The sequence below is a fragment of the Lolium perenne genome, chromosome 7 (assembly GCF_019359855.2).
Source record: "Lolium perenne isolate Kyuss_39 chromosome 7, Kyuss_2.0, whole genome shotgun sequence".
Lineage (NCBI taxonomy): Eukaryota > Viridiplantae > Streptophyta > Magnoliopsida > Poales > Poaceae > Lolium > Lolium perenne.
In genome coordinates, this window is record NC_067250.2 from 271,298,171 (window position 1) to 271,324,711 (window position 26,541).

The following is a 26,541-nucleotide window of genomic DNA, read 5'->3' on the forward strand; positions in this document are numbered from 1 at the left end:
ACCTACTTGCAATCTTGCATTGAACTCATCTCATAGTACGCTCTTAAAGATGGCAGGTCGCCGACCACGCACTAAAATGACACTTACTCTCAGCCTCTCAGGACAGTTCACCAACGGTGTCCTGCGCAATTTTCGTGGCCCAAAGTTCACAAGACCTTGCGACAACAAATAGCGGCACACAACTGAAAGTAGGCAGGTCAGTCCATCAAGCCATGCCAGACCCCCTGCTCCTCCTCCTGCTCCTGCTCCCCTTGATTCCCCTGGTCGCCGTCGTTCTCCATGCATCGCCGATCAAGGCCACCCTCGGGAGCGTCAAGTCTGGTCTAGCATCGGTGCTCTCCGCCGTCTGGAAGCAGCAACCAGCTATCATCCTCGTCACGGACCTCGCGACGGCGCACCGCCTTCTCGTGCGCGGTGCCACCGCCGGCTCCGGCTCCGGCTCCTTCTCGAACCGCCCACCATCCATCTCTCCCAGTGCCATCCTCTCACGCCGTCGGTACCAAAACATCACCTCGGCGCCCTACGGCCAGCACTGGCGCGCCATGCGTCACAACCTGACGTCGGAGATCCTCCACCCGGCGCGGCTCCATCGGTACGCGGCGGCGCGTCGCCGCGCGGTCCGTGGCCTCGTCCACGACCTCGACGAGCAGCGCCGCCTGTCCGGTGCGGTCCAGGCGGGCAAGAGCATCCACTACGCCATGTTCGGCCTGGTCGCTGCCATGTGCTTCGGGGACGGCCTCGACGGAGGTCGCGTCCGTGCCATGGCCGACGAGCAGAGAGACCTCGGCAAGTCCCTGGATGCGGCCCTCGTGTTCGCCAACGCCAAGTTCCTGGCGGTCACCAGGCTTATCTATCGTAAGAAGTGGAAAAAGCTGGCCGCTCTGAGGCAGAAGCAGGAGGAGACGTTCCTACCGCTCATCGATTCGCGTCGCGGCCAGTCTAGCGAGCCGCCGGCGTACGTAGACACGCTCATCGACCTCGAGGTCCCGGACGACGCCCCGGGCGCATCCGACGCAAGGCGCCGGCGAAGGCTCTCCGACGGCGAGCTCGTGGGTATGTGCTCTGAGTTCCTCGGCACCGGAACCGAATCCACGGCGTCAGCGCTGCAGTGGACCATGGCAAACTTGGTGAAGCGCCCACACTTGCAGGAGGCCGTCCGGAGGGAGATCGATGCCGCCGTGGCTGCAGACGCCGAGGAAGTCGGCGAGGATGTTCTCGTCAAGCTCGAGTACCTCAATGCTGTGATCATGGAGGCGCTCCGGCTGCATCCTCCGACGTCCTGGGTCTTCAGGCAGGTGATGGAAGAGGACCATGTAGTCCACAACGGCCAGCATGTTCCGGCGGGCACTAGGGTGTTCTTCCAGCTGGGAGCTCTTGCGCGAGACAGCGCAGCCTGGGATGACCCCGATGAGTTCAAGCCGGAGCGGTTCCTCGCCGGCAGCAAAGGTGAGCAACTCGTCCTCGCGGCTGCGGGAGGCGGTGACATCAAAATGATGCCTTTCGGTGGCGGCCGGAGGATGTGCCCTGCCAGGGACATCGCGATGCTCCACATACGTTACTTTGCGGCCAACCTCGTGAGAGAGTTCCACTGGAGGGAGGCAGAGGGTGACCTCGCTGTGGATCTCGAGCCGCAGGCTGAGATGATCTTCAGCGCCATGAAGCGCCCATTGCGTGCTCACCTTGACCTTGGACGACCGGGTGTCAAAACGACACAGGGCACCCATCGATTATAGCTACCGGTGGAAGTCGTGTTGGTTGTTTCGCCCTAATAAGTGGATTATTGTCTTGCTCCCTGCTCTAGAGGTCCGTCTAAATCACAGGTGACTGGAATGTGGCAAATTCCGGTCACTTTCTTCACATCCGTTAATAATGCATCTAATGATCTGCGAGGTTTAATAATGGACAGTGCTAGGAATTCCTAGGGGATTTCATTTCCCAGCCCCATGGTCTGACACGTATCCTTTTTGCTGCCGGGTAGCAAAAAAAATCCCACTTTTGCTTCATTATAGCAAAAAATGGTTCTCCCACGAAATAAAATAAAAATGCTGAGCTAGTCAGAGATCCCGTAGCAAAAAAAAATGTGATATTGTAGCAAAAACCGACCTCGTCGGAGACATCAACCTAGACCTCACCAGAGACCTCGCCGGAGACCTCGTAGCAAAATTAAATGTTCTATTGTAGCAAACCCGACCTCGTTGGAGACCTCGTAGCACAATTTTTTATTTAAACCAGCAAAACAGTAGAACAATTGTAGCAAAAACTTACATTATTGCAACATCGTTGCATCATCAACGACGATCGTTCGCAGCTTTGAATGTAGCATTTACGGTGTCCTCGCAGGCATCACTCATGCTTCGGCCACGGTCGCAACTCCAACTGTAGGTGCTTGGAGCATCGACTATGGTTGTTCACATCTCCGGCAACGGCTTAGCAACATTTCAATTTTCGAGGCAGCAAAAATAGCAAAATGTATAAACCTACGTAGCTGGCGGAGCAAAATCCCCAAATCGCGACACCCATATAGTAGCAACGCGCAATACCATTTGTAGTTTCCACGGCCAGCCTTGGTATCACCCATGTTAGCCAATAGACAAAAGTAGCACTATGGTTGGGACATCAGCGTCGGAAGCCAGGCTCACCCGTGACGGCGTAAAAAGGCGTCATCCAGGACATCGTAGCAGGACGCACAAAGAGCTCGGCGTCGAGCCGGTGACCATGGATTAGGCCCTAAGGGCATCTCCAACGGGGCAGACCCAAATGCAAAAACTCGTCCGTTTGGATCTTTCCGGACAAAACCTGCTCCTAACGGGGCGACCCAACTTAAAAACGGACAGGTGCAGCGTCCGATCTGACCCAAAACTGGCGCAAATTTGGGAGACTTTTGGGGCGAGCCGGACGCACGCGGATGTCCACTGTATCCGCCTATGTCCGCGTCCTAGCCCATCTGACAGTGACACAAAATACAACCACATGCGCCCCCACCCTTCTCTCTCCTCTGGTTGCTTTTTTCCATGGAAAAGACCATCGCTCCACGCCGGAATCGATGTCGACTAGCCAAGCTCCGGCGCCACCCTCGCCTGGAGGCCGCCGCCGCCGCCTCCTCCTTTTTTTCCAGCCCTGCTGGAAGTCGCCGGAGCAAAAAAGGGCGTCGTCGGCCTCGACGCCGCCGAGCAAGACGAAGTCGGGGCGGAGCTCGCTGGGCCGGGACGGGGACGGGGACGGAGCTCGCCATGCGTGCTTCGCAGGGGCGCGACGGGGTGGAGCTCGCCGTGGCTAGCTGCAGCTCCTCGGGGCCGCCGCTGGCCGCGCCTCGCCACGACGCGAGCGGGCGCCTCGCCGCCTGGGCCGAGCCCCGCGCCGCGCAGGCCGACCCGCCATGGCCGAGCTCCGCGCCGCACCATGGCCGCCCCGCGCCGCCCTCACCCGCCCGCGCCGCGCCATGGCCGCCCCGCGCAGGCCGAGCCCCGCGCCGCCCTCACCTGCCCCGCGCCGCACCACGGCCGCCCCGCGCAGGCCGAGCCCCGCGCCGCCCGCGCCATGGCCGCCCCGCGCCGCCTCACCCGCCCGCGCCGCGCCATGGCCGCCTGCGCCGCGCAGGCCGAGCCCCGCGCCGCCCTCACCACGCCCGCGTCGCGCCATGGCCGCCCTGCGCCGCGCCGTGCCGCGCAGGCCGAGCTCCGCGCCGCCCCGCGCCGCCCTCACCCGCCCGCGCCGCGCCATGGCCGCCCCGCGCCGTGCCGGCCAAGCCCCGGCCGCCCTCACCCGCCCGCGCCGCGCAAGCCGAGCCCACGGCCGCCCGCGCCGTGCCGCGCCTTGACGCCGCCCCGTGCCGCCTCTCCATGGCCGCGCCTCCGGCTCCCGTTGGCCGCGCCCGCGCCGCCCTCACCCGCCCCGCCGCGCCATGGCCGCCCCCGCGTCGTGCCGGCCGAGCCCCTGGCCGCCCTCACCCGCCCGCGCCGCGCAAGCCGAGCCCCGGCCGCCCCGCGCCGTGCCGCGCCTCGACGCCGCCCCATGCCGCCTCTCCATGGCCACGCCTCCGGCTCCCGTTGGCCGCGCCTCGCCGCCGCCCCATCGTCGGAGCAGAGGCTCGCGCGCCGCGCCGCGCCACATAGTTGCGTAGGTGCAGCTTGCTTGTCCGGTTTGGGTCGTGCGTGGGGTTGGGAAATGAAAATAGGGACGGACGTCTGTGCGCGTCCGCGCGACATCCGCGTGTCCGCGGGACGACCCAAACGGACGAAATACACTGTCCGTTTGGATCATAGCGTTGGAGATGCCCTAACAGAGCTCCTCCGTCGGCCGAACGCCGCATCCGCTGCCACTGAGGAGTTCAACCGCTTCGTGGGCCCCGAAGACGCCTCATCGCGGGAGCGGACCCTGCATTCCAGCGCTCCATGGTGTCCAGTCGGATGGTTGGGGGCTTCCAGTACCACCACCGGCGCCGGAGTCGCCGCTCTTCGCAGTCGAAGGAGCTGCCCCGCCATATTGCCCATCAACAGTGACCGAGCTCAGGCGAAGATAGAGCTCGCGATCCTAGTTCCGCCGCCCTTGGATCCGCATGGAGATGCAGCCGATGGAGTGGCGGCTGAGCTCGGCGGGGAAAGGAGCGACAGCGGTCCTCTGCGGGTGAAATGAGCGGCGGCGGCGCTCGATGGATGAGACCGTGAGAGGAGAGGCGGCGCTCGCGGATAGAGAAAAAAAGCAAGGAGGGGGCTGAGAAGGCTAAAATGGGGCATGTTACTACTCTATGTTGCATCCCACTATGACTAGTCTTAGGCCTTTTATAATGGGTATCTCTTAGCACGGGATTATAGGCAAATGTCTATGTGGCACTATAGTTAATGAAGAGAGACAGTAGTGGTGTTGTATCGACTACCCACAATGAGTATTATGCATCTCATGAATGCAAAATGCTGATGTGGCAGTGCAATTAAAGATGAGAGCCCAAACTAGGTTCCGTTTATCCGGATACTAACTTTTTTCCAAATAAGTGTCAAAACTTTATCTATATATGGGGACAAGACATCTCGAACCTGGGTGTAGATGCTCCTGGCTGAATAAAAATTTAAAAAATTGAAATTTTTGTACGATGAATATGAACAAGTGTTCTAACTTCACACCAAAAGTCTCAGGAAAAAGACATATTTGGTGGTCTGCGCAAAAAAGATAAATCGGAGTAATGTAAGAAACAAATCTAGATGTTCCAAACAACACCGTATTTTGTCTTTTTTGCGCAGACCACTACATATGCCTTTTCTCGGAGATTTTTTAAACTTTGTTTGCTATTTACTTTGATTTTTTTATTCAACCAGGAGCATCTACACCTGAGTTCAGAATTGGTTTTTCGATCTAAAATCATTTTAATGTGTAATGTATCTAAAAAAGTTACTCGTATTATGGAGCGGAGGAATATTAGTGTAAGGTACTATATTTCATAGTGTGTTTTGGACTAAAAAACTTAATAGAGTTGTAAAGGGAGGAATAGGGAAAATTTAAATTGAATTGGTGTAATATGTGGCAAATAACAAAAGACCAATCTATATGTGGCTCTATGCTTGGTAGTTTTTACTGTGATGTCTATCACTCTTTTGCCATGTCATGGAGAGGAAACTAACACATGCACTTTTCTTTCTTTCGTCACATATTTCATTATCTAAATAGTTGCATCCACTTTTGGATAACATAAGTTCAAGTGAATCATGTGTATTATCTATGAACTAATGGGGTTGTGGCTGCTGCCACTCGCTGCACAATTAGAAAAGAACGGGTGCAATGTTAAGGTTAAAATGGATGTGCTAATAGAGCATTGTGGCGTCTCTTTTGTTGTCAGATATCGAATCCCGCGGGTGAAATATTTCACCTCCATTTATTCCGCGGGTTTGGCTCGGTCCTCAACCCTTCTACCTTATGATGCCCCGGGCTCCTCCTTAGGCTGGTCATAGTAGGGAGTAACTTAGACTAGTAACATATGCCATGTTACTAGTCTAGGTTACTACCTTCATAGTGGGTAGTAACTTATATGTGGTGTTATGCATTGTGTTATTTATTATATTGTAGACTCATTTTGCCTTGGAGTGCCACCTCATTCTCTTTCTTCATTTATTGGTATGCCATGTCACCAAAATACCTTGAAATGTGTGATGTTACTAGCTATGTTACTTCCACTATGAGCAGTCTTAGTGGTCTTAGAGCATCTCCAATCGCGTCCCCCCAAACAGCGCCGGAACGAACGTTTGGTGGACGAGTTTTGTTCGTGCCGCGTTTAGAGGATGTCGCTCCCCAGCCACGTCCCTAAAACGCTGTCCCCAATAAGAAATTCAAATAGTTTGCATTCAAAAGATACCGTTTATGCCGAAGTCGTCGCCATCAGAGTTGTGGCGATCAAAGTACTGGGCGCACGATCATATTACAGGATGACGCAAGAATTAGAAGAAGGGGAAGGGGTTGGGCGACGCCGACGGTGCATCCTAAGTCGACGTAGGCCTGTCGATCACGATGAACTTGTCGTGATCTGCCCGGTGTGCATGCTCCGTCGCTGACGCCGAGGCAGAGACCGATGCAGGTGTAGTAGCAGATGCTGTCGCAGACGCGTCTGCCTTCGCCCCTTTCATCTCATTGCCCGGCGGCTTCTTGGCTGCTTTCTTGGCCATTTTTTGGGGGATGTCGGCGGCGCCATGTATGGGAAAAGGGTAGCGGCAGCGGGAGGAATAGAGTAGCGACGGCGGGAGGGAGAAATGAATCGGCGAGATAGGTCAAATGTGTTGGGACGGCAAAAATGCGCGGCGGGAGAGGCACGATTTGGCGGGAGAGGGGGACGAATTTTTCCTGTCCCGCTGACGCGTCGGTCCCTCCACGCCTCGCCTCGCTTTTCGTTGTGTTCGGCGTGTCCGAAGCGTCCCATGTGGGGCGAGGACGGGCTTGGGGCGCCGAACACCGTATCGGGCCGCGCCGGACAAAAAAACGGGTTTGGGGGACGCGGCTGGGAACGTTTTTTTTTGTCCGGCGCGCCTCAAATCCCTTTGGGAACGGTTTGGGGGACACGACTGGATATGCTCTTATTTAATGTTTCATGGTAAAAAAACTACACACTCAATTTGTGCAAGACAATGTGCCCACAACTTGGTTGGAATCAAACACACAATGCGAGTGCAGATACAAAATTAACTAAATGCTCTCGAAATTATGGAAAATATATATTTCATGGGCTAGCAAGCTCCTCCTCCGCAAAAGTGAATGATGATGAACCATTGGTTTAATAAATAGTCGTAGATTGAACTATGGCGGACGCTACGCGTCGGTCGCCGGATGGGACGGCCGAAAATCGGTCGTTCTCCGCGCCGTACGATCAAGATCCGACGTCCAAAATTTACCGCGGTGCGAGATTTGCATTTTGCCCCCTGTTTTTCTGAAACTTAACCCGCGGTCCTTATACTAAGTATTACAACAAAATATCTCACTTCGCTTACAAAAAATATGTACTATTACAACAAAAAAATTACAAAAAATATAAACAAAATAGTATTATAAAACAATGGTTAAACAACAATTGTTTTGCTATAGGTTGGTTTACAACAAAAATTGACAACAATTACAATAAAAAATCAAAAGCTATAACAACAAAAAACATGTGTTCGTGGCTGTGAAAAATTGATTGAAAATAACACATTTTATATATATCAAATTACAACAAAAATCACCAGCTATTTTTACCAAAAATTATTAGTGATTACAACAAAATAATTTATAGCAAACGTCCAGGTGAACATTACAACATCTCTGACATGCTTTCTCTATAACTTTTATATGCATTTGTTATTAAACTAACGAACATATACAACATCTCTACGAAAAAAGTGTCCATGACTAAAACAATTACACCAAAAATCACAAATAATTACAATAAAAAAGTCATCCGTTTACAACGTATCAAGAAACACACATTTTCGTAACGTATCACTTAGAAAAATCTTACAAAGTATGTCATGTGAGTTTACAATAATTTTTTTACCTAATTGTTACAAATCTGGAAACAATAGTGTACATTTCTTAAAAAAAAGAGCAACACTCCAGTTTGGGCCGAAACCAGGCCCATAAAGGACCGCGCGGAGCGAGGGACGACGACCGATCGCTGGCGAGCGATCGGTCGCCGGATCTGAAGCGTTTTCCTTGAACTATTGGTTTAATATAGGAGTAGGTGATATTCAATAAACATAAATGGTTGGATTGTAAGTGTCGAGAGACCAACAGAGGCTTGATTGGTTGCCAACAATATGTTTTCCCGTATCTAGTGGGTCAAAATCGTGCGTTTAAAAGCCCAGCTCGCACGGAAATGTTGCACAACACGACTTTTAAAGCAAGACAAAAGTTGGCCCGAGAGGAGGCCGATTTGGCCGTTTTTCCGAGGACAGGCCCCGGCGAGCGCACGCGTCGTTACTGTTGTGCATGCCTTGGGAAGCGCGGGAGATAAGGCGAACCCCTTTACTCTGCACTCCCTCACCTCCCAAACGACACTCTCACCTCCCTCGATTTCTCCATGGCCGCCGCTACTCATCCCCCTTCGCCCGGCGGCCTCCCCACGAAGCAGAAAATTTCTCCGCTTGAAGTTTGGGCGGTGCGCCAACTAGACCAGCTAGCAGCCGACGGAGGCAACCTCGCAGCCGCACTGAAGGCCCCATCCCCGGTCTATTCGAGGTTGCGGTCGACGAAGGCGTCGTAGTCGGCGATAGCCTCTGAGGTGATGGACCTGACGGGTGATCGTCATCGATGTCGAGAAGCGGTCGAGATAGTGTCGCATCGACCAAGGCTCATGCGTTCGCAGGTCCTAGCCTCGCCGATTTGGCAGGGATTTTTTCAACCCCTCCGGCGGCCGCCTCAAACAGGGCCTCCTCTTCTTCCTGGGCTTCGGTGGGTTGGTCCATGTCTCAGAGCGTTCCTCTGCCAACATGGTCGCCCGATTTCTCCAACGTACGCGCATAATCTCGTAGAGTTAGGTAGCTGTTAGGGTTTGGTAGAATTTGGTAACCTCCGATGATTGTGCAATATCCGGCAAACGGCGGTACGTCGTTAGGTCTAAAATGCATGCGCTACTAGGGTCTCTTGTCGAGGTGTTGCATGCGCATTGTAGATTTCCCAATTTGGGTAGCGCATTTGTCGGGGTGTGAAATGATTGAATGATGTTGTGCAGTTGCACACCGTCGGGGAACCCCAAGAGGAAGGTATGATGAGCACAGCAGTAGTTTTCCCTTAGTAAGAAACCAATATTTAATCGACCAGTAGGAGAAATAAATGAATTTTGAAGGTGTTGCTAGCTGACTTTTGGTAGGACGCACTACCGACATCAGCAACAACGTGGAACCTGCACACAACACAACCAAAATACTTTGCCCCAACTGATAGTAAGGTTGTCAATCTCACCGGTTTCGCTGAAAACAAAGGATTAACCGTATAGTGTGGAAAGATATGTTTGTTTGTAGTGTAATTAAAGAGAACAATGCTTGCAGTAAGTAAATAAAACATGTGTTCGCAGTAGATGATTTTATCAATGTAAAAGAAAGGACCGGGGTCCACAGTCCACTGGAGGTGTCACTCCATAAAGATAAATAGCATGCTGGGTGAACAAACTACAGCTGGAGCATTGACATAATAAAAACCATACATGACAAGATGATTACTATGAGATTCATTTGGACATTACAACATAATACATAGACCGTAATCCAACTGTGTCTATGAATAATAATCCAACTTCTAGTTAGCGTCCGCACCCCTTTGAGTATTAAGTTGCAAGCAACATATTATCGCATTAAGCAATGCATGTAAAGTAAACAATAGAATTATCCTTAGACAAAGCATTGTTGTTTTCTCCCTAGTAGCAACAACACATCTACAACCTTAGAAGTTATTATCACTCTCCCAGATTACTAGAGGCATGAACCCACTATCGAGCATAAATACTTCCTCTTGGAGTCACAAGCACATAGTTGGCCAGAGCATCTACTAGCAATGGAGAGCATGCAAGATCATAAATAACATATGAAAAGTATATAATCAATCTCAACCATAGTATTCAATATTCATCGGATCCCAGCAAACACAACATGTAGCATTACATAAAGATGATCATGATCATGATAGGCAGCTGACAAGCTCTAAATATTTAGCATAAATTGGAGAAGACAACCATCTAGCTACTGCTATGGACCCGTAGTCCAGAGATGAACTACTCACGCATCACTTCGGAGGCGGGCATGTCGATGTAGAGACCTCTGGTGATGATCTCCCTCTCCGGCAGGGTGCTGGGAAGAGCTTCAGAACCCTCCCGAGATAGGGTCAGCGATGGCGGCCGCGACAGAGCTTTTTGTGGATGGAGGCTCGCGTATTTAGCTTTTCCCGAACAGATGAATATATAGGCGGAAGGGCGAGGTCTGTGGGTGCCCGAGGGGCCCACACCACCCCTAGGGCGCGGCCAGGGCCTGGGCCGCACCCAGGGCCTGGGCCGCACCCAGGGCAGGTGTGGCCGCCTCGTGGCGCTTCTTCGTTTCTCCTCCGGACTCCGTCTTCGTTACAGTAAAATACGAACTTTGGCTTTTGTTTCATCCAATTCCGAGAATATTTCCTGTACAACTTTTCTGAAATATAAAATAACAGAAAACAGGGAACTGGCACTGTGACATCTTGTCAATAGGTTAGTTCCGAAAAAATGTATAAAGTGCAACGAAGTGTAAACAAAACATATAGAAATTGGTGTAAAACAAGCATGGAGCATCAAAAATTATAGATACGTTTGCAACGTATCATTGCATGCCCTAAATTGGGAAATGGTTACAAAACTTGCATAGTTCTGGACAATGCTATTGTACATTTGGCTTATGATGTGGCAAGATTGAGCATGGCAGTGCCATAGTTGTTGATCATGCTCCTGGGCATGGTCTGGATGGCGATCAACACATTGGCACAGCCATAGCTGTTGATCATGGTCTGAATGGTGATAAACACATTGTCACTGCCATAACTATTAGCATGCTCTTGATCATGGCTTGGATGGTGATAAACACATTGGCACTGCTATAGCTGTTGATCATGCTCTTGCTCATGGCCTGGATGGTGATCAACACATTCGCACTGGCATAGTTGTTGATCATGCCCTTGCTCATGGTCTTGATGGTGATCAACACATTGGCGTTGTCATAGCTCTTGATCATGCTCTTGCTCATGGTCTGGAACTCCGGATGGTGATTAACACATTGGCACTGCCATAGCTGTTGGTCATGCTCTTTCTCATGGTCTGAATGGTGATCAACACATTGTTTTTGTCACTGCCATAGCTCTTGGTCATGCTCTTTCTCATGGTATGGATGGTGATCAACACATTGGCACTGCCATAGCTCTTGATCATGCTCCTACTCATGGCCTGGATGGTGATCAACACATTGGCACTACCATAGCTCTTGATCATGCTCTTGCTCATGGTCTAGATGTGTAGGGATTCGTTGCATAGAAAACAAAAAAATTCCTACCGCGAGAACGCAATCCAAGCCAAGATGCAATCTAGAAGATGGGAGCAACGAGGAGATGATCGAGACTCACCCTTGAAGATTTCCAAAGCCTACAAGATGAGGCTCTTGTTGCTGCGGTAGATGATCACTTGCCGCTTTCAAAAGCGCGTAGAAGATCTTGACGGTGCCACAATCGGGCAGCACCTCCGTACTCGGTCACACGTTCGGTGTTGATGAAGACGACGTCCTTCTCCCTGTTCCAGCGGGCAGCGAAAGTAGTAGCTCCTCCTTGATCCAGCAGCACGACAGCGTGGTGGCGGTGGCGATGGAGATCTCCGGCGGAGCTTCGCTAAGCGTTGCGGGAGAGGTGGAGGAGGTGGGGCGGCTAGGGTTTGGGAGAGGGGGTGGCTGGCCACTATGGGGTGCGGCCAAGGCTGTGGCTTGAGGTGGCTGATGTCTACGTTCCCCCTCCTTTCCTGTAGACAGTGTTGGGCCTCCAAGAGCAGAGGTTTGTAGAACAGCAGCAAGTTTTCCCTTAAGTGGATCACCCAAGGTTTATCGAACTCAGGGAGGAAGAGGTCAAAGATATCCCTCTCATGCAACCCTGCAACCACAAAGCAAGAAGTCTCTTGTGTCCCCAACACACCAAATAGGTGCACTAGTTCGGCGAAGAGATAGTGAAATACAGGTGGTATGAATAAGTATGAGCAGTAGCAACGGTGCCAGAAAATAGCTTGCTGGCGTGTAGTTGATGGTGGTAGTATTACAGCAGTAGTAACACGATAAAGAAACAAGTAAACAAGCAGTAGTAACGCAGCAGTATTTAGGAACAAGGCCTAGGGATTAGACTTTCACTAGTGGACACTCTCAACATTGATCACATAACAGAATAGATAAATGCATACTCTACACTTTTGTTGGATGATGAACGCATTGCGTAGGATTACACGAACCCTCAATGCCGGAGTTAACAAGCTCCACAATTTGTTCATATTTAAGTAACCATATAGTGTAAGATATATCAAAAGACTAAACCAAGTACTAACATAGCATGCACACTGTCACCTTCATGCATATGTAGGAGGAATAGATCACATCAATATTATCATAGCAATAGTTAACTTCGCAATCTACAAGAGATCATGATCATAGCATAAACCAAGTACTAACACGGTGCACACACTGTCACCTTTACACACGTGCAGGAGGAATAAAACTACTTTAATAACTTTGCTAGAGTAGCACATAGATAGTAGTGATACAAAACTCATATGAATCTCAATCATGTAAAGCAGCTCATGAGATTATTGTATTGAGGTACATGGAAGAGAGATGAACCACATAGCTACCGGTACAGCCCCGAGCCTCGGTGGAGAACTACTCCCTCCTCATGGGAGCAGCAGCGGTGATGAAGATGGCGGTGGAGATGGCAGCGGTGTCGATGGAGAAGCCTTCCGGGGGCACTTCCCCGCTCCGGCAGCGTGCCGGAACAGAGACTCCTGTCCCCCAGATCTTGGCTTCGCGATGGCGGCGGCTCTGGAAGGTTTCTGTGGGTTTCGTCGAACGCATCAGGGTTTTCGATCCAGGGGCTTTAAATAGGCGAAGAGGCGGCGCAGGAGGGTCGAAGGGGCGACGACACCATAGGGCGGCGCGGCCAGGGCCTGGGCCGCGCCGGCCTATGGTCTGGGGGCCCAGTGCCCCCCCTCTGGTCCTTCCCGGGTGTTCTGGATGCTTCCGGTGAAAATAGGAACTTGGGCGTTGATTTCGTCCGATTCCGAGAATATTTCGTTACTAGGATTTCTGAAACCAAAAACAGCGTAAAACAGAACTGCACTTCGGCATCTTGTTAATAGGTTAGTTCCAGAAAATGCACAAATATGACATAAAGTGTGCATAAAACATGTAGATAACATCAATAATGTGGCATGGAACATAAGAAATTATCGATACGTCGGAGACGTATCAGCATCCCCAAGCTTAGTTCTGCTCGTCCCGAGCAGGTAAAACGATAACACAGATAATTTCTGGAGTGACATGCCATCATAACCTTGATCATACTATTTGTAAAGCTTATGTAGTGAATGCAGCGATTAAAACAATGTATATGACATGGGTAAACAAGTGAATCATATAGCAAAGACTTTTCATGAATAGCACTTCAAGACAAGCATCAATAAGTCTTGCATAAAAGTTAACTCATAAAGCAATAAATCAAAGTAAAGGCATTGAAGCAACACAAAGGAAGATTAAGTTTCAGCGGTTGCTTTCAACTCATAACATGTATATCTCATGGATATTGTCAACATAGAGTAATATAATAAGTGCAATAAGCAAATATGTAGGAATCAATGCACAGTTCACACAAGTGTTTGCTTCTTGAGGTGGAGAGAAATAGGTGAACTGACTCAACATTGAAAGTAAAAGAATGGTCCTCCATAGAGGAAAAGCATCGATTGCTATATTTGTGCTAGAGCTTTGGTTTTGAAAACAAGAAACAATTTTGTCAACGGTAGTAATAAAGCACATGTATTATGTAGGTTATATCTTACAAGTTGCAAGCCTCATGCATAGTATACTAATAGTGCCCGCACCTTGTCCTAATTAGCTTGGATTTACATGGATTATCATAGCATAGCACATGTTTCAACCAAGTGTCACAATGGGGTACCTCTATGCCGCCTGTACAAAGGTCTAAGGAGAATGCTCGCATTGGATTTCTCGCTTTTGGTTATTCTCAACTTAGACATCCATACCGGGACAACATAGACAACAGATAATGGACTCCTCTTTAATGCATAAGCATTCAACAACAGATAATATTCTCATAAGAGAGTGAGGTTTATTGTCCAAACTGAAACTTCCACCATGGATCATGGCATTAGTTAGCGGCCCAATGTTCTTCTCTAACAATATGCATACTCAAACCATTTGATCATGATAAATCACTCTTACTTCAGACAAGACGAACATGCATAGCAACTCACATGATATTCAACAAAGAAATAGTTGATGGCGTCCCCAGAAACATGGTTATCGCACAACAAGCAACTTAATAAGAGATAAAGTGCATAAGTACATATTCAATACCACAATAGTTTTTAAGCTATTTGTCCCATGAGCTATATATTGTAAAGGTAGAGGATAGAAATTTTAAAGGTAGCACTGAAGCAATTTACTTTAGAATGGCGGAGAAATACCATGTAGTAGGTAGGTATGGTGGACACAAATGGCATAGTGGTTGGCTCAAGGATTTTGGATGCATGAGAAGTATTCCCTCTCGATACAAGGTTTAGGCTAGCAAGGTTGTTTGAAACAAACACAACGATGAACTAGTACAACAAAACTCACATAAAAGACATATTGAAAACATTATAAGACTTTACACCGTCTTCCTTGTTGTTCAAACTCAATACTAGAAATTATCTAGACCTTAGAGAGACCAATTATGCAAACCAAATTTTAGCATGCTCTATGTATTTCTTCATTAATAGGTGCAAAGTATATGATGCAAGAGCTTAAACATGAGCACAACAATTGCCAAGTATCACATTACCCAAGACATTTATAGCAATTACTACATGTATCATTTTCCAATTCCAACCATATAACAATTTAACGAAGAAGAAACTTCGCCATGAATACTATGAGTAGAGCCTAAGGACATACTTGTCCATATGCTACAGCGGAGCGTGTCTCTCTCCCATAAAGTGAATGCTAGGATCCATTTTATTCAAACAAAACAAAAAACAAAAACAAACCGACGCTCCAAGAAAAAGCACATAAGATGTGATGGAATAAAAATATAGTTTCAGGGGAGGAACCTGATAATGTTGTCGATGAAGAAGGGGATGCCTTGGGCATCCCCAAGCTTAGACGCTTGAGTCTTCTTAATATATGCAGGGGTGAACCACCGGGGCATCCCCAAGCTTAGAGCTTTCACCCTCCTTGATCATATTGTATCATCCTCCTCTCTTGACCCTTGAAAACTTCCTCCACACCAAACTCGAAACAAACTCATTAGAGGGTTAGTGCATAATCAAAAACTCACATGTTCAGAGGTGACACAATCATTCTTAACACTTCTGGACATTGCTCAAAGCTACTGGAAGGTAATGGAACAAAGAAATCCACCCAACACAGCGAAAGAAGCAATGTGAGATAAAAGGCAGAATCTGTCAAAACAGAACAGTCCGTAAAGACGAATTTTAAAATGGCACCAGACTTGCTCAGATGAAAATGCTCAAATTGAATGAAAGTTGCGTACATATCTGAGGATCACTCACGTAAATTGGCATAATTTTCTGAGTTACCTACAGAGAATTTTGCCCAGATTCGTGACAGCAAGAAAACAGTTTCTGCGCAGTAATCCAAATCTAGTATTGACTTTACTATCAAAGACTTTACTTGGCACAACAAAACACAAAACTAAGATAAGGAGAGGTTGCTACAGTAGTAAACAACTTCCAAGACACAAATATAAAACAAAGTACTGTAGCAAAATAACACATGGGTTATCTCCCAAGAAGTTCTTTTCTTTATAGCCATTAAGATGGGCTCAGCAGTTTTAATGATGCACTCGCAAGAAATAGTAGTTGAAGCAAAAGAGATCATCAAGAGGCAAATTCAAAACACATTTAAGTCTAACATGCTTCCTATGCATAGGAATCTTGTAAATAAACAAGTTCATGAAAAGCAAAGTAACAAGCATAGGAAGATAAAACAAGTATAGCTTCACAAATTTCAGCACATAGAGAGGTGTTTTAGTAACATGAAAATTTCTACAACCATATTTTCCTCTCTCATAATAACTTTCAGTAGTGTCATGAGCAAACTCAACAATATAACTATCACATAAAGCATTCTTATCATGAGTCTCATGCATAAAATTATTACTACTCCCAACATAAGCATAGTTATTCTTATTAATTGTAGTAGGAGCAAATTCAACAAAGTAGCTATCATTATTATTCTCATCAAGTGTAGGAGGCATAGTATTATCATCATAAAAATTACTCTCCATAGTAGGCGGCACTAAAAGACCAATATCATTATAATCATCATAAATAGGAGGCAAAGTATCATCAAAGAAAATTTTCTCCTCAATGCTTGGGGGACTAAAAAGATCATGCTCATCAAAACCAGCTTCCCCAAGCTTAGAATTTTCCATATCATTAGCAACAATGGTGTTCAAAGCGTTCATACTAATATCATTGCTACTAGCATGCAAATAAGATTCCATGGGTTTTTTAATTTTCGCATTAAACCATTCATGTCTTGACTCAGGAAATAGAATAAAAAGCTCACAGATGTTGTCCATTATGCCTTACTAGTGTAAACAAGAAACAAAAAGTTGCAATTGCAGGATCTAAAGGAAATAGCTTCGATTACTTACAACGCCGGAAAATAGCTTAGTAGCCGAGATACGGAGTGTGAGTACCTTTTACCTTTCCTCCCCGGCAACGGCGCCAGAAAATTACTTCTGGCGTACAGTTGACGTGGGAGTTAGAGATCTCTGTGGTGTAACTTTTCTTCAGGTCCCCGGCAACGGCGCCAGAAAATTAGCTTGATGTCTACGTTCCCCCTCTTTTCCTGTAGACAGTGTTGGGCCTCCAAGAGCAGAGGTTTGTAGAACAGCAGCAAGTTTTCCCTTAAGTGGATCACCCAAGGTTTATCGAACTCAGGGAGGAAGAGGTCAAAGATATCCCTCTCATGCAACCCTGCAACCACAAAGCAAGAAGTCTCTTGTGTCCCCAACACACCAAATAGGTGCACTAGTTCGGCGAAGAGATAGTGAAATACAGGTGGTATGAATAAGTATGAGCAGTAGCAACGGTGCCAGAAAATAGCTTGCTGGCGTGTAGTTGATGGTGGTAGTATTACAGCAGTAGTAACACAGTAAAACAGTAAACAAGCAGTAGTAACGCAGCAGTATTTAGGAACAAGGCCTAGGGATTAGACTTTCACTAGTGGACACTCTCAACATTGATCACATAACAGAATAGATAAATGCATACTCTACACTTTTGTTGGATGATGAACGCATTGCGTAGGATTACACGAACCCTCAATGCCGGAGTTAACAAGCTCCACAATTTGTTCATATTTAAGTAACCTTATAGTGTAAGATATATCAAAAGACTAAACCAAGTACTAACATAGCATGCACACTGTCACCTTCATGCATATGTAGGAGGAATAGATCACATCAATATTATCATAGCAATAGTTAACTTCGCAATCTACAAGAGATCATGATCATAGCATAAACCAAGTACTAACACGGTGCACACACTGTCACCTTTACACACGTGCAGGAGGAATAAAACTACTTTAATAACTTTGCTAGAGTAGCACATAGATAGTAGTGATACAAAACTCATATGAATCTCAATCATGTAAAGCAGCTCATGAGATTATTGTATTGAGGTACATGGAAGAGAGATGAACCACATAGCTACCGGTACAGCCCCGAGCCTCGGTGGAGAACTACTCCCTCCTCATGGGAGCAGCAGCGGTGATGAAGATGGCGGTGGAGATGGCAGCGGTGTCGATGGAGAAGCCTTCCGGGGGCACTTCCCCGCTCCGGCAGCGTGCCGGAACAGAGACTCCTGTCCCCCAGATCTTGGCTTCGCGATGGCGGCGGCTCTGGAAGGTTTTTGTGGGTTTCGTCGAACGCATCAGGGTTTTCGATCCAGGGGCTTTAAATAGGCGAAGAGGCGGCGCGGGAGGGTCGAAGGGGCGACGACACCATAGGGCGGCGCGGCCAGGGCCTGGGCCGCGCCGGCCTATGGTCTGGGGGCCCAGTGCCCCCCTCTGGTCCTTCCCGGGTGTTCTGGATGCTTCCGGTGAAAATAGGAACTTGGGCGTTGATTTCGTCCGATTCCGAGAATATTTCGTTACTAGGATTTCTGAAACCAAAAACAGCAGAAAACAGGAACTGGCACTTCGGCATCTTGTTAATAGGTTAGTTCAAGAAAATGCACAAATATGACATAAAGTGTGCATAAAACATGTAGATAACATCAATAATGTGGCATGGAACATAAGAAATTATCGATACGTCGGAGACGTATCAGTGGCCGGCCCCCTCCCCTTGGCCCTCATTATATAGGTGGAACACCCAAGAGTTGGTCAACAAGTCTTCCAATAAGACCCCAAACCAAAACCTTCCATATGACATGAAACCTACCCAAGCTAGGATTCCCACTTGAGGTGGGATTCCCACCTTTCCTTGGGAGGGGGTGGCCGGCCACCTTGGTGGAGTCCACCTGGGACTCCACCCCTCTAGGGTTGGCCGGCCATGGGTGGTGGAGTCCATTCGGGACTCCGCCTTCCAAAGTGATTTCTTCCGGACTTTTCTAGAACCTTCTAGAACTTTCCATAAATGCACCGGATCATTTCCAAACTTGGAATATGACTTCCTATATATGAATCTTATTCTCTGGACCATTCCGGAACTCCTCGTGATGTCCGGGATCCCATCCGAGACTCCGAACAAAACTTTGAACTCCATTCCATATTCAAGTTCTACTAATACGACATCAAACCTTAAGTGTGTCACCCTACGGTTCGCGAACTATGCAGACATGGTTGAGAACTCTCTCCGACCAATAACCAATAGCGGGATCTGGAGATCCATAATGGCTCCCACATATTCAACGATGACTTAGTGATCGAATGAACCATTCACATACGATACCAATTCCCTTTGTCACGCGATATTTTACTTGTCCGAGGTTTGATCATCGGTATCTCTCTATACCTTGTTCAACCTCGTCTCCTGACAAGTACTCTTTACTCGTACCGTGGTATGTGGTCTCTTATGAACTATTCATATGCTTGCAAGATATTTAGACGACATTCCACCGAGAGGGACCAGAGTATATCTATCTGTCATCGGGATGGACAAATCCCACTGTTGATCCATATGCCTCAACTCATACTTTCCGGATACCTAATCCCAACTTTATAACCACCCATTTACGCAGTGGCGTTTGATGTAATCAAAGTACCTTTCCGGTATAAGTGATTTACATGATCTCATGGTCGAAAGGACTAGGTAACTATGTATCGAAAGCTTATAGAAAATAACTTAATGATGTGATCTTATGCTACGCTTAATTGGGTGTGTCCATTACATCATTCATATAATGATATAACCTTGTTATTAATAACATCCAATGTTCATGATTATGAAACTAATCATCTATTAATCAACAAGCTAGTTAAGAGGCTTACTAGGGACTCATTGTTTGTTTACATAACACACATGTATCAATGTTTCGGTTAATACAATTATAGCATGGTATATAAACATTTATCATAAACATAAAGATATATAATAACCACTTTTATTATTGCCTCTTGGGCATATCTCCAACAGTCTCCCACTTGCACTAGAGTCAATAATCTAGATTACATTGTAAGGTACCTAACACCCATGGCATTCTGGTGTTGGTCATGCTTTTCCCTAGGGAGAGCTTTAGTCAACGGATCTGCTACATTCAGATCAGTGTGTACTTTGCAAATCTTTACTTCTCCATCTTCGATGTACTCGCGAATCGAATGATAACGCAGCTTGATATGCTTCAGCCTCTTGTGTGACCTTGGTTCTTGTGCATTGGCGATGGCACCCATGTTGTCACAGTAGATGACTAGTGGGTCCAATGCACTAGGAACCACACCGAGCTCTACAATGAACCTCTTCATCCATACCGCTTCTGATGAAGCCTCTGAAGCCGCTATGTACTCCGATTCTGTTGAAGACTTCGCCACCGTGCACTGCTTCGAGCTTGCCTAGCTTACTGCCGCACCATTCAATATAAACACGTACCCAGACTGAGACTTAGAGTCATCAGGATCAGTGTTCCAACTTGCATCGGTGTAACTGGTTACAACGAGCTCTTGGTCACCTCCATAACAAAGAAACATATCCTTAGTTCTTTTCAAGTACTTCAGGATATTCTTGACCGCTGTCCAGTGTTCCATTCCTGGATCACTTTGATATCTGCTTGTCAAACTAACAACATGTGCTATATCCGGTCTAGTACATAGCATGGAATACAAGATAGAGCCTACTGCCGAGGCATAGGGGGTCTGACTCATCCTTTCTCTTTCTTCTACCGTAGCCGGACCTTGAGTTTTACTCAAGACCTTGCCTGGTAACATAGGTAATAATCCTTTCTTACTTTCGTCCATTCTAAACTTCTTTAGAATCTTGTCCAGGTATGTACTCTGTGATAGCCCTATTAGGCGTCTTGATCTATCTCTATAAATCTTGATGCCTAATATATATGATGCTTCACCAAGGTCTTCCATTGAAAAACTATTATTCAAATAACCTTTTACACTGCTTAATAGTTCTATATCATCCCCAATCAATAATATGTCATCTACATATAATATCAGGAACGCTACAGAGCTCCCACTCACTTTCTTGTAAATACAGGCCTCTCCATGACACTGTATAAACCCGAAGTCTTTGATCACCTTATCAAAGCGTCGGTTCCAACTTCTTGATGCTTGCTTCAGTCCGTAAATTGAACGCTGAAGTTTGCATACCTTGTCAGCATTTTTAGGATCGACAAAACCTTTGGGTTGTACCATATACAACTTTTCCTCAATGTCTCTATTAAGGAATGCCGTTTTGACATCCATCTGCCAAATCTCATAATCGAAAAATGCAGCTATTGCTAACAAAATCCTCACAGATTTTAGCTTCGCTACAGGTGAGAAAGTCTCATCGTAGTCAACACCTTGAATTTGTCGGAAACCCTTTGCGACAAGTCGAGCTTTATAGACAGTAATATTACCATCAGCATCTGTCGACAGCCTTGCGGTTATCAGGTAAGTCTACCAAAGTCCATACTTTGTTATCATACATGGATCCCATTTCGGATTTCATGGCTTCTTGCCATTTGTTGGAATCTGGGCTCATCATCGCTTCTTCATACGTCGCAGGGTCTTCATCATTGTTGTCCACAATCATGACATTTAGACAAGGATCATACCAATCAGGAGTGGCATGTTCCCTTGTCGATCTGCGAGGTTCAGTAGCTATCTCATTTGAAGTTTCATGATCATTATCATTAGCTTCCTCTGTTACCGGTGCAGGTGGTACAGGAACAACTTCCGGTACTGCGCTACTCTGATCAACGAGTGAAGATTCAGTAATCTCGTCGAGTTCTACTTTTCTTCCAGTCACTTCTTTAGTGAGAAATTCTTTCTCAAGAAAGGTTCCGTTCTTAGCAAAAAAGATTTTGCCTTCAGATCTGTGATAGAAAGTGTACCCTATAGTTTCCTTAGGGTATCCTATGAAGACGCATTTCTCCGCTTTGGGTTCTAGCTTGTCCGGTTGTAACTTTTTTACATAGGCTTCGCAACCCTAAACTTTAAGGAACGACAACTTAGGTTTCTTATTAAACCATAATTCATACGGTGTCGTTTCAACGGATTTTGATGGTGCTCTATTTAAAGTGAATGCGGCCGTCTCTAATGCATAACTCCAAAATGATAACGACAAATCAGTAAGAGACATCATAGAACGAACCATATCTAAGAGAGTTCGATTACGATGTTCGGACACACCGTTTCGTTGTGGTGTTCCCGGCGGTGTCAATTGTGAAAGTATTCCGCATTTCTTTAAATGCATGCCAAACTCATAACTCAGATATTAACCTCCGCGATCAGATCGTAGAAATTTAATCTTCTTGTTAGTTGATTTTCTACTTCACTTTGGAATTCCTTAAACTTCTCGAAAGTTTCGGATTTATGTTTCATGAAATAGATATACCCATATCTACTCAGATCATCTGTGAAGGTTAGAACATAACGATAACCACCGCGCGATGTGATAACCCACAAGTATAGGGGATCGCAACAGTCTTCGAGGGTAGTATAACCCAAATTTATTGATTCGACACAAGGGGAGGTAAAGAATACTTATAAGCCTTAACAACTGAGTTGTCAATTCAGCTGCACCTGGAAAAGCACTAGCAACAGGGGTGATGTGAAAGTAGCAGTAATATGAGAGCAGTAGTAACAGTAACACAGCAGCAGTAATAGCAATATGAGAGCAATGGCACGAGAAGATAGTTGATACTACTTCCAATGACATGTAGAACAAGTATATTATGATGAGAGATGGACCGGGGTTCCCAGCGATCTACACTAGTGGTAACTCTCCAATAAGTGACAAGTGTTGGGTGAACAAATTACAGTTGGGCAATTGATAGGATTGATAAGGCATTAAGAAAGAACATCAGGCTTATTAATTATGTAGGCATGTTTTCCGTATATAGTCGTACGTGCTCGCAATGAGAAACTTGCACAACATCTTTTGTCCTACCAGCCGGTGGCAGCCGGGCCTCAAGGGAAACTACTGGATATTAAGGTACTCCTTTTAATAGAGTACCGGAGCAAAGCATTAACACTCCGTGAAAACATGTGTCCCTCACATCACCACCATCCCCTCCGGTTGTCCCGATTTCTGTCACTTCGGGACCTTTGGTTCCGGACAGTGACATGTGCATACAACTTGTAGATACAATCTAAGCAATAAGTATAGAGCTCAAATCTAAGATCATGCCACTCGGGCCCTAGTGACAAGCATTAAGCATAACAAGATTGCAGCAACAATAACTTCATAAACTTTGTAGATAGACAATCATAACGTAACAATCCATCGGATCCGACAAACACAACACCGATTACATCAGATGAATCTCAATCATGTAAGGCAGCTCATGAGACCATTGTATTGAAGTACATGGGGGAGAGAATACCGACATAGCTACTGCTAGAACCCGTAGTCCATGGGGGAACTACTCACGGAGCATGGCGGAGGCGGTGGCGTTGATGGAGATGGCTTCCGGGGGCACTTCCCCGTCCCGGCAGGGTACCGGGACAGAGTTCTGTCCCCCGAATTGGAGTTTCGCGACGGTGGCGGTGCCTCAGTAACTTTTCTGGAGTTTCGTCAATTGGTGATGCGTTTTTAGGTCGAAAGGGATTATATAGGCGAAGAGGCGGCGCAGGGGGGCACCTGGGGGCGCCACACCCTAGGCCGGCGCGGCCTAGGCCTGGCCCGCGCCGCCATGTGGTGTGGTGGCCCCCTGGCCCCTCTCCGACTCTTCTTCGGTGTTCTGGAGCCTTCCGGAGAAAATAGGAGGTTTGGCGTTGATTTCGTCCAATTCCGAGAATATTGCCCGAACAGCCTTTTCGGAACCAAAAACAGCAGACAACAGAACTGCACCGTGGCATCTTGTTAATAGGTTAGTTCCGGAAAACGCATAAAAACATCATAAAGTGCAAGCAAAACATGTAAGTATTGTCATAAAACAAGCATGGAACGACGTAAATTATGGATACGTCGGGGACGTATCAGCATCCCCCAAGCTTAGTTCTGCTCGTCCCCGAGGTAAACGATAAAAAGAATAATTTCTGTAGTGACATGCTACTTACATAACCTTGATCATACTATTACAAAACATATGAAATGAATGAAGTGACTCAAGGCAATGATCTATAGTTGCTAACAAATAGATAACATATAGCAAAACTTTTCATGAAGAGTACTTTCAAGACAAGCATCAAAATTCTTGCATAAGAGTTAACTCATAAAGCAATAAATTCAAAGTAAAGGCATCGAAGCAACACAAAGGAAGATATAAGTTTCAGCGGATGCTTTCAACTTTCAACATGCATATCTCATGGATATTGTCAACACAAAGTAATATGATGAATGCAAATATGCAAGTATGTAAGAATCAATGCACAGTTGATACAAGTGTTTGCTTCTAAGGTGGGAGGAATTAGGTAACTGACTCAACATAAAAGTAAAAGAATGGCCCTTCAGAGAGGAAAGCATCGATTGCTATATTTGTGCTAGAGCTTTGGTTTTGAAAACATATAGAGAGCATAAAAAAGTAAAGTTTTGAGAGGTGTTTGTTGTTGTCAACGAATGGTAATGGGTACACTAACTACCTCGCCAACCGGACTTTCAAGAGCGGCTCCCATGAATTTTTATTTTTGGGTGGCACTCCTTCCAACCTTTCTTTCACAAACCATGGCTAACCGAATCCTCGGGTGCCTGCCAACAATCTCATACCATGAAGGAGTGCCTTTTTATTTTAGTTTTATTATGATGATGACACTCCCCCCAACCTTTGCTTACACAAGCCATGGCTAACCGAATCCTTCGGGTGCCTTCCAACAATCACATACCATGGAGGAGTGTCTATTTGAGTTAATTAATTCGGGACTGGGAATCCCATTGCCAGCTCTTTTTGCAAAATTATTGGATAAGCGGATGTGCCACTAGTCCATATGAGAGTCCGTCAAAAGTAAATGACAAGGTTGAAAGCTAAACACCACATACTTCCTCATGAGCTATAAAACATTAACACAAATTGAGAAGCATTTTGAATTATTTAAAGGTAGCACTCAAGCAATTTACTTTGGAATGGCAGGAAATACCACATAGTAGGTAGGTATGGTGGACACAATTGGCATAGTGGTTGGCTCAAGGATTTTGGATGCATGAGAAGTATTCCCTCTCGATACAAGGTTTAGGCTAGCAAGGTTGTTTGAAGCAAACACAAGTATGAACCGGTACAACAAAACTTACATAAGAACATATCGCAAGCATTATAATACTCTACACTGTCTTCCTTGTTGCTCAAACACTTTTACCAGAAAATATCTAGACCTTAAGAGAGATCAATTATGCAAACCAATTTTAACAAGCTTTACGGTAGTTCTCCACTAATAGGTTTAAACTACATGCAAAAACTTATGATCCACTTGAGAGCTCAAAACAATTGCCAAGTGTCAAATTATCCAAGACATATGAAGCATTTTCTTTTCCCAACCAAATAACCAATAAGTATTGTAGCTTCCAACTTTTATCATTGAACATTAAAAGTAAAACGAAGAACAAGTGTTCATATGAAAAAGCGGAGCGTGTATCTCTCCCAAACAAGGATTGCTAGGATCCGATCTTATTCAAACAAAACAAAAATAAAACATACAGACGCTCCAAGTGAAACACATATGATGTGACTGAATAAAAATATAGTTTCAGGGGAGGAACCTGATAAGTTGATGAAGAAGGGGATGCCTTGGGCATCCCCAAGCTTAGACGCTTGAGTCTTCTTGAAATATGCAGGGATGAACCACGGGGGCATCCCCAAGCTTAGACTTTTCACTCTTCTTGATCATATATCATCCTCCTCTCTTGACCCTTGAAAACTTCCTTCACAACAAACTTCTCATAAACTTCATTAGAGGGGTTAGTACTCAAAAAATTTGAATCCACCTTGGTCCTGTAGTGGCACATTGCAAGAACTCAATAAAACATTAGCTACAGCCCTCTACGTCTAGAAAACCTCGCTTAAAGTCCACAAGAGACAATGCAAAAAACAGAGACAGAATCTGCCAAAACAGAACAGCCAGTAAAGACGAATTTTAATAAAATACTTCCGTTGCTCAAATCAGAAAACTCAAAACTAATGAAAGTTGCGTACATATCTGAGGATCACTCACGTAAATTGGCATAATTTTCTGAGTTACCTACAGAGAATTTTGCCCAGATTCGTGACAGCAAAGAAATCTGTTTCTGCGCAGAAATCCAAATCTAGTATCGACCTTCGATTAGGGGCTTCACTTGGCACAACAAAACACAAAACTAAGATAAGGATAGGTTGCTACAGTAGTAAACAACTTCCAAGACACAAATATAAAACAAAGTACTGTAGCAAAATAACACATGGGTTATCTCCCAAGAAGTTGCTTTCTTTATAGCCATTAAGATGGGCTCAGCAGTTTTGATGATGCACTCGGAAGAAATAGTATTTGAAGCAAAAGAGAGCATCAAGAGGCAAATCCAAAACACATTTAAGTCTAACATGCTTCCTATGCAAAGGAATCTTGTACACAAATAAATTCATGAAGAACAAAGTGACAAGCATAAGAAGATAAAACAGGTGTAGCTTCAAAATTTTAAGCACATAGAGAGGTGTTTTAGTACCATGAAAATTTCTACTACCATATT

General features: G+C 46.2%; 1 protein-coding gene across 1 annotated transcript; it reads left to right on the top strand.

The window, feature by feature from the left end:
- Positions 1 to 212: 212 nt before the first annotated feature.
- On the top strand, positions 213 to 1,791 carry LOC127312865 (cytochrome P450 89A2-like). Its single transcript, XM_051343411.2, has one exon. It carries the CDS (start codon positions 213 to 215, stop codon positions 1,731 to 1,733), a length of 1,521 nt encoding a protein of 506 aa, XP_051199371.1. The 3' UTR covers positions 1,734 to 1,791.
- Positions 1,792 to 26,541: the final 24,750 nt, after the last annotated feature.

Coding starts and splice junctions, on each gene's coding strand:
- LOC127312865 (XM_051343411.2), top strand. CDS start 213: ATGCCAGACCCCCTGCTCCTCCTCCTGCTCCTGCTCCCCTTGATTCCC.